Here is a 9,628-nt window from a genome sequence, read left to right on the forward strand (position 1 = left end):
CAACATGGCACAAGTATACATATGTAACAAACCTGCACATTATGCACATGTACCCTGGAACTTAAAGTATAATAATAATAATAATAAATAATTCTCAAAAAAAAAAAGAAAAAACCATTCTAGACTTTGGCTTAGGCAAGGAGTTCATGACCAAGAATTCAAAAGCAAATGCAATAAAAACAAATTGCTGGGACTTGATTAAACTAAAGAGCTTTTCCATGGTAAAAGGAATAGTCAGCAGAGTAAACAGACAACCCATAGAGTGGAAAAAAAATCTTCAAAATCTATACATCTGACAAAGGACTAATATCCAGAATCACAATGAACTCAAACAAATCAATAAGAAAAAAAAAATCCCATCAAAAAGTGGGCTAAGGACATGAATAGACAATTCTCAAAAGAAGATACACAAATGGTCAAAAAACGTATTTCAAAATGCTCAATATCACTGTATGATCAAGAAGATGCAAATCAAAACCACAATGCGATACCACCTTAGTCCTGCAAGAATGGTCATAATAAAAAAAAACAGATGTTAGCGTAGATGCAGTGAACAGGGTACACTTCTGCACTGCTAGTGGGAATGCAAACTAGTACAAGCACTACAGAAAAGAGTGTGGAGGTTCCTTAAAGAACTGAAAGTAGAGGCCAGGCGTGGTGGCTCACACCCGTAATCCCAACACTTTGGCAGGCCAGGGTGGGTGGATCACCTGAGGTCAGGAGTTCGAGACCAGCCTGGCTGCCATGGCAAAATCCTGCCTCTACTAAAATAGAAAAATTAGCCAGCTGTGGTGATGCTTGCCTGTAATCCCAGTTACTTAGGTGGCTGAGGCAGGAGAATCGCTTGAACCTGGCGGGCAGAGGTTGCAGTGAGTCAAGATCATGCCATTGCACTCCAGCCTGAGGGACAACAGCGAAACTCTATCTAAAAAAAAAAAAAGTACTGAAAGTGGAACTACCATTCGATCCAGCAATCCCACTAGTGGGTATCTACCCAGAGGAAAAGAAGTCATTATACAAAAAGTATACTTGCACACATATGTTTATGGCAGCACAATTAGCAGTTGCAAAAATGTGGAAAAAACCCAAATGCCTATCAGTTGAGTGGATAAAGAAACTGTGGTGTATATATACACAATGGAATACTACTCAGCTATAAAAAGGAATGAATTAATGGCATTCACAGTGACCTCGATGAGACTGGAGACTATTATTCTTAGTGAAGTAACTCAGGAATGGAAAACCAAACATCATGTGTTCTCACTCGTAAGTGGGAGCTAAGCTATGAGGATGCAAAGGCATAAGAATAACACAATGGACTCTGGGGACTCAGGCAGAAAGGGTAGGAAGGGGGTGAGGGACAAGAGACTACAAATAGGGTGCAGTGGATACTGCTCGGGTGATGGGTGCACCAAAATCTCACAAATCACCACTGAAGAACTTATTGATGTAGCCAAACACCACGTGTACTCCAATAACATATGGAAATTAAAACATTTTTTAAATAAAATAAAGAAAAATAACGATGGCTTGGAAAGGTAAGGAAGTAATGTAGAACAAGAAATGCAATTGTATATGTCAAATTGAATCTGATATTTGCAAATTATGTGAATACTAGCACCTTGCAGAATCTATTTTTTTCCCACAAATCTTTCCTTCAAAGATAGATTAAAAAGTCAGCATAATTTTAAAATACAGACTCCAAAAATTTTCAAATTGGTTTATAGCAAATCCCCTAAAAAAGTCAGCTTTCAGTCATTCATTTAACCGTTTAAATATCAAAGAGAAAATAAAGTATTTCAAAACAAAGAGAAGAGAGTCAGTTCCTAACTAACAGGTTGCAAACCTCTGCCAGTTGCATCCTCTCCTATGTTTTGGCTGTGACTTCCCCATGGCTATCCCTGACAGTTCATGAACTACCTCTCCCAATGGTGGACACTACTGTTGGGCTTTTGGTGTTTAGCAGTGGCCTGATATCTTATGCCGCCACCTTAATGCTTCTTTTGGCACGTTCTATTTCATGCCTATGAGTTACATTTACCTTTTGGGTATTATATCGGCATTCTTCACCCTGTAAAAATTATTTTTCTCAGCTACCCTCTGAATCAAAAATGGGTAGTAGCTTTTTTAAAGCAAACTGCTCCTATCTCTCCTTCTAATTACTAAATTTCAACACTTAAAATGTATATTCTCGAAAGCCTGTAAAAGAAAGAATTATACCTGACTTCTAATCGTGGTTACAAGATTTTTAAGTCAAGAAATGCAGAAGAAAGAGAAAAAGACAGAAAGGGGATAAATTTCAGGTGTTAATTATTCTCCCATGAAATAGAGGGCGGTATCACCAGCATCCCATAAAAAAGCAGTCTATGTTATTTTTAAAGGTCAACTGGAGTAAAAATAAATTTTAATAAGATAGGTTGCCCCATCTTTTACACAGAATCAAATATTTCAAAAGTCTAAAAAAGGAGTGTACACTTACCCACAAGTGGGTAAGACCTCAATGCTAAAACTCTGATGCCAAGTACTTTAAAACATCAACAAAGACTCTATCTGTATAAAATGAGCAAAGGTATCATTAAATAGAAAAATAATCAATACTTTTAATCACATTTTTCAATACATAAGAAAGCATTAGCTTATTTAACCTTTTACATGTAGCAATATCAAGCTTTGCTCCACTAAGCAAATGTAAAGGATTTTTAAGATACCATATACAACAAAACATACAAAAGCGGTATAAATCATTTTCTTCAAAAATATTTTGTCATGTATATCGACAAAATGCAAGCACCCATAATCAGTGTTCTCTTTAAAAACATCAGAACTTGCTTGGAAATGTAGTCCTGTTGACCTTTAAGTCATTTCAGCCCAATTTGTTCACTCTCTACACAATTTTGAAGACTTGACCACTGATGTTTAAGAACCTTACACAAGATTATTTAATTTAAATCTAACACCATACTGCCTGCGGCCAAAAAAGCAATAAAACATTTTCTACCTCTCCACCCCACAGATCTCCGTTGTGATGCTGTGAACAATGAACAGAAAGCTGGATTTAGAATTTAATTTCAAAGAGAAGATTCACAACTTGTTAACAAAAGAGAAAGCAGTAATTGTGTCTTGAAAATAATACAATTATTGAATTAACAGTAAAAATGTGTTTTTCCTGGTACACACGGTATTTATGAAGCCCGTAGTACAAAACATCCATCAAGCAATCTTACTAGAATCATTATGATATAGCACTTAAGAGACAATACTTTGTCCTATATAGATTTGTATTTTTAAACAATCATACTTACAGTAAATGTTGCAAATACAAAGTGAAATCAAACATCCTTTGTTTGACTTTTTACTGACCTAAAAATTGTTAAAAAACAAAACAAAACAAAACAAAAAACTAAAACTGAATATATTCAGTTTAGACAACGGAAAATACAAAATGGGGGGAAAGCTTACATACATATGATCAAAAGTATACAGTAATATGGCATTTACTTGTACATAATTTAATATGCTACTGTGTTATGCACACAAATCTCACTCTCCTTTAAAAGTACCCTTCAAAAAAAAAAACTGTCAAAAGTCTAATGCAACATTATCTAAAAGAAATATATGAGCCAAAACTACAATATACTATGTTTAAATTTTCCAGTATATTAAAAAACAATTGAAATTAATTTTAATAATGTTATTTAACCCACTATATCCAAAATACTATGATTTTAAAATGTAAACAATATAACAATGATTAAAGATCATTTCACAGTCTTTTTTATTCTGTGTATTTTAACTCACAGCATATCTCAATTCAGACTAGCCACATTTCGACCACTCAATAGCCACATGTAGCTAGGGGCTACCATACTGGAAAATCCAGGTTTAATTAATCCCTTTATTAGACCAGTGACAAAACCAGACTGGGTGCAGTGACTAATGCCCGTAATCACAGCACTTTGGAAGGCCAAGGCACAAAGAGCACTTGAAGCCAGGAGTCTGAAACCAGCCTAGGCAACAAAGTGGGACCCTCATCTCCACAAAAAAATTTAAAAATTAGCAGGGAGAGAGTGAGTGGTATGCACCTCTAGTCTCAGGTACTTAGGAGGCTGAGGCAGGAAGATCACTTGAGCCTCAGAGTTAGAGGTTACAGTGAGCTATAATCAAGCCATTGCACTCCAGCCCAGGTAACAAATAGAGTGAGACCCTGTCTCAAATAAATGTCTAAAGGATAAAAATTAAAAAAGAAAGCTGTCAGAAAAAAAGGAATATTACTCATGAATCTACCAGAAAAAGGATTATAGGCAAATGCCCAATAAATAGACGGCAAGTAACATCACATTTGTACTGCAATGACTTCTACTAGTTTAAAACTGGTAAAAGACAATCCTAAAATTTGCATTAAAACCTCCAGGAATGATTTCCGTACTTACAGCATTCTCACCCTTTGGGTGCTCTCTCTTTATTAACTTGCTCTGTATGTGTTGTTGATAAAGGACTATGCTCTAGTAATAAATCTGTTATAAAGCTTTGTACAATGCTAAGGGGTACGTGTCTTTAAAAAAAAAAAAAAAAACAGGAGGTGGGTCTATCTTGTTCATTGTTCTTAACCATTTAGCCATATCTGGTAACCAACAAGTACTCAAATGTTTGTTGAATGAATGAATTCCACTGGTATTCAATAAGGCATAGAACTTCAGTGCCGGAGATATGGCATGTGACAGAACAACTGGCCCAACCTACCACCCACAGCAGAAATACCCTCCACAATATTGCAGACAGTGGCCACCCACCCATTGTTTTAAACAAAGTCTTCAAATACTGATGCCCCAAATGCTGTCTGGGTCACAGCCAAAGACAAGTTTTGGCTGTCCTGCCCTACTGAGCTGGTGTGGTATTTTTAAATAATCTGAATTGAAAATATTTAAAAACCAGATTTCACATGGAAACCACTATAAAGTTTTTGTGAAAAACCAATAAATCTGACAATCTGGCATCTTCAACCCTGATAGTGCCAAGTGGTTACTGCCCCCTTTAACAAGGCATCTGCTTTAGACTCCACAGTCCCAAACCACACCCTACTTCTCCAACAGGGAGTCCTAAAATTAATTGGCTGCTGTCCCTTTGGGCTGATAGTTCTCTTATAGTAGTTGAGATAAAGAGAAAATCAAATATTTATTGTCTCCATATTTACAGCAAAAAAACTAAGATGAAGGGGAGTCCTATATTTATTATGCCTGGGGCTCTCTTCATTAATGCACCTGTTTGGCCCTGTAGCATCTAAATTTGACACCTGATGTAAACACTTTTAGTGGCAGGAATCTGATATACTCAGCCCATTTCATTTCTGGGGACAGCCTTAGTGGCGGGGTGGTGTGTTGTGTGTGTGTCTTCTTTCATGCTAAGTTAAATGTGCTTTCCTATTCCATCTACTCATTGACCCGGGACCTCTGCTAGAGATACCCAGCACACTCGTTCTATCCATAAGAAAGCTATCATATTCTGCAGTCATCCCTTCTCATCTCCCGTAATCATTCTTTACCCCTCTCAGGACATAATCTAACTTCACAGGGTTCTTCCTAAAGAAGAGGGAGAAACATCTCAGTAATTCTATTTCGTATCTAGACAGTGAAATGTATGGTGTAATGGAGCTCATATTCCAAAAGACAAAAGTCATTATTACTGAATATAAGCCATTGTGGCATGGTGTGTACAAATTCTGTGGCAGAGGTTTCTCATTCCACATTCATTCAACAAATATTTATTAAGCATCTACAGAGTTCCATGCTAGGTAAATTCCTGAAAACAGAAAATCATTCATCTAGTTCTTCATATGAATCACACAAAAACTAGCCAAATCTTAATATTAAAAGCCTACAGAATTTCATGAAATATGTATATAAGCACAAACTAATTATAACTAGAACTATCTAGTACATAACTAAAATGCTGTTTGTGCTAAATATTAATATACAAAAAGTTTTCTTTGGTCAATCAAGCAGAGGTTCTCAATCAGTCAATGAAGAGGTACCAACAGAATATCAAGTTGTTAGGCTGGTAGGACTGATTTCAAGCGATGCTGTCTTTCCCTCCTCAGTATGCCAGATTGGTAGCAAGGGAGGAAACATAAAGATGATGACCTCACAAGGATCATGACCCTTTATAACTTCATACTCTCTGAATTTTCTGTTTGCCTGATGTGACGCTGCTTGTTTTTTTGTATATACATACAACTTCCCTATGTGCAAAATATCATCCAAGTAACTAGTGATTGCCATCTTTTTTAAAAAAAGAAGAAGTTTTAATAGCAGCATATCTACTCTTCTCCGTTCTCTCTGATGGAGCACACATAAGTATCACCCAAGGAGACTCCCTATCACAGAGACCAAAAGAAGATAACATTCTCTAAAACGTAACTTAGACTCTTTTCTGAAAAGTTTTTTTTTTACTAGATTAAAAAGTTACTCCTATAGTTTAAGAGGGAGAAACTGACAGAGTGGACAAAAAGATTAAACTTGAAACTTCAAAGCCCAAAATGGGAAGCGCTGCTCTGAAGTCTGATACTTAGGACCACTACTGACTCTCTTCCATAAGGACATGCCTAACATGAGCCTGTACTATTTCCACTCATTTTGGTCCTTGTAGCTGACTTCTGTACTAGTATTTGGCCCTGAAATTCAGTGTCTCCAGTGATTTCAAGTTAATTTTGATCTGCATTAATCCTGCAACATCTGTCCAGAGAAAAAGTAACATTATCCCAACAAGAAACAATTTAAACATTGGCTGTGTAATAAAGATATAAGTGCTGTACATCAATTTCATTTTCTATACATTACTACAGAATTCTACTATTTACGACATTCAAAATCCTTCTTTTAAAAACAGACAAAAATGGATGGAGAGGCTGGAATAAGTTGCTCATGCTCATAATCCCAGCACTTTAGGGGGCCAAGGTGGGCAGACTGCTTGAGCCTAGGAGTTTGAGACCAGCCTGGGCAACATGGTGAAACAAAAATATATAAAAATTAACTGGGCATGGTGGCACCCGCTTGTACTCCCAGCTACTCAGGAGGCTGAGGTGGGAGGAGCACTTGAGCGGGAGGCTGCAGTGAGCCAAGATCTCACCACTGCACTTCAGCCTGACAGACAGGGAAGACTCTGTCTCAAAAAAAAAAAAAAAAAAAAACAGGGATGAGGGATAAAGAAAATGAAACCCTCAAATGGGATCAGAAGGGACAAAACGACAAAAAATAATTCCCTTAAAAGTTATCTAGGACTAGTCATTAGGTAGTCCCACTCCTTAACTCTGCAGTATTTATTTACCTATTACCATATATGAATTATCAATGTTTTCCTAGTTAGTATTTCAGTGGTCCATTGTTTTATGTATCAAGGACTCACACAGTCAGAAAAAATCCTAAAGACAAACACAGGATTTTTTTTTTTTCTTGAGACAGATTTTCACTCTTGTTGCCCAGGCTAGAGTGCAATGGTGCGATCTCGGCTTACCACAACCTCCACCTCCCAGGTGCAAGCGATTCTTCTGACTCAGCCTCCCAAGTAGCTGGGATTATAAGCATGCACCACCACGCCCACCTAGTTTTGTATTTTTAGTAGAGATGGGGTTTCTCCACGTTGGTCACGCTGGTCTCGAACTCCTGACCTCAGGTGATTCACCCACCTCGGCCTCCCAAAGTGCTGGGATTACAGATGTGAGCCACCGTGCTCAGCCTTACAAACACAGTTAATAAGGAGTTTAACACAAAGTTCATGTTCAATATCCAATATCTACTTTAAGTATGAATCAAAAGCCAAGAGTTCATTTTGACATTTCAACAGTGGGGGAGGACCCTTTATAACTATAGTTTCAATTTATTCATCTGGAAAAATTAACCCTCAAGATGACAAAAATAATTTTCCTTCCAGTTATCACTGAATATATATCTATAAGCTTACCCCTCCACCACCGCAGCCCACAGTTCTAACACATACCTGGTCTATTAATTCGGTCAATTTTATCCATACTAGGGGAGGGGAGCCGAAGTCGAGGACTGCTTTGATTGGAGTTGTCTGATCCCACATCGTTGAATGAATCATCAAGAGTCAGCAGGAGTTCTTTTACACATTTATGACAGATACTATGTTGGCAAGGGAGAATCAATGGGTGGGTAAACAGCTCCTTGCATGCTGGGCAAATGAGCTCCCTTTCGATATTCTTAATGGTAACCTTAAATTGAGAGTAAAACAATCCAAGTTAAAGGCTCTTAGTGGGTAAATATATTAACATTCTTATACCTCTTGAATAAGTACATATGTTTATTTTTCCAAAAAGAATTAAGAAAATGATTGTTTTTTTTAATTTTAAACTTCTTTTCCCCAGTAAAATTTGATACTATCAACTGCCCTCAACACCCATAACCCAGAACTGAAGGAACATGAGATAGTAAAGGGCAAAAATGAAGAGAAAAATTATGTAAAATATTAGAGGACCATGATATTCTATCAAAAATTACAAAGCCATCATTTGAATCTCCATCACCAGTGCACTGATTTTAGGACTTCAGTGAAATCCTAAAAGTAGATCATGTCAATAAAAATTTTGAATACAGCACTTACAGTAAGACTATATTCCTATTTAGTGAATTAACGCTGTAACTGGCAAATAACAGGAGCTATTAAACACTAGCTGAGTCAGTATGTTCATGGAACCCCAGTTGGTATCTATTTACAAGCCGAATTATCAGCAATTGTATATATTAAATGCGACCATTTTTCATATGCTGCAACTGTAATGCAGCTAAAATGCCTGAGGTTCTAATGCTGTATATCAAAGCAATTACCTTAAAAGCACCTCATGAATATGTATTAGTCTATTTTCACACTGCTATAAAGAAATACCTTTATATTTCTTTATATGAAGATACTTTTCTTTATATAAAGATATTTCTATATAAATTACCAATTTATAAAGAAATTTGTAAAGATATTTAGTTTCTTTATAAAGAATTTTATGTATTTATTTATACAGAAATTTATTTCTATATAATTTATAAAGAAAAGAGATTTAATTGACTCAGTTCCGCTTGGCTAGGGAGGCCTCAAGAAACGTACAATCACGGCAGCAGCGGAAGCAGGTCTGTGTTACGAGCAGGCAGGTGAGAGAGAGCAAGAGCAGGGAAACTGTCTTATAAAACCAGCAGACCTTGTGAGAATTCACTGTCACAAGAACAGCACGGGGAAAATCTAACCGTGATCCAACTGCCTCCCACCAAGTCTCTCCCTCAACACCTTGGGATTACAATTTATGATGAGATTTGAGCCTAACCATATCATTCTGGCCCTGGCCCCTCTCAAATCTCATGTCCTCACATTTCAAAACCAATCATGCCTTCTAAACAGTTCCCCAAAGTCTTAACTCATTTCAGCATTAACTCAAAAGTCCAAGTCCAAAGTCTCATCTGAGACAAGTCAAGTCCCCTCGGCCTAGGATCCTGGAGAATCAAAAGCAAGTTAGTTACTTCCAGGATACAATGGGGGTACAGGCACTGGATAAATGCTCCCATTCCAAATGGGAGAAATTGGCCAAAACAAAGGGGCTACAGGCCCCATGAAAGTCTGAAACCCAAAACGG

The 9,628-nt window shown here is 37.0% G+C and overlaps 1 protein-coding gene across 2 annotated transcripts in view; it reads right to left on the bottom strand.

Moving 5' to 3' along the window:
- The window catches only part of LOC105527356 (E3 ubiquitin-protein ligase TRIM36), a 45,491-nt gene extending 37,261 nt beyond the window's left edge, over nucleotides 1–8,230 (bottom strand). Inside the window, exons 1-2 of one of the 2 annotated variants that reach the window (XM_011963652.1) lie at nucleotides 7,990–8,219; nucleotides 2,999–3,028 (exon numbers count right to left, since the gene is read on the bottom strand). In XM_011963652.1, coding sequence (XP_011819042.1) covers nucleotides 2,999–3,028; nucleotides 7,990–8,020 — 61 coding nt within the window. In that variant the 5' untranslated portion in view covers nucleotides 8,021–8,219. Of the gene's footprint in view, nucleotides 1–2,998; nucleotides 3,029–7,989 lie in introns of both variants that reach the window. The other variant, XM_011963653.1, reaches the window with a different exon arrangement.
- Nucleotides 8,231–9,628: the final 1,398 nt, after the last annotated feature.

The sequence above is a fragment of the Colobus angolensis genome, unplaced genomic scaffold (genome assembly GCF_000951035.1).
Source record: "Colobus angolensis palliatus isolate OR3802 unplaced genomic scaffold, Cang.pa_1.0 Scaffold62, whole genome shotgun sequence".
Taxonomy (NCBI): domain Eukaryota; kingdom Metazoa; phylum Chordata; class Mammalia; order Primates; family Cercopithecidae; genus Colobus; species Colobus angolensis.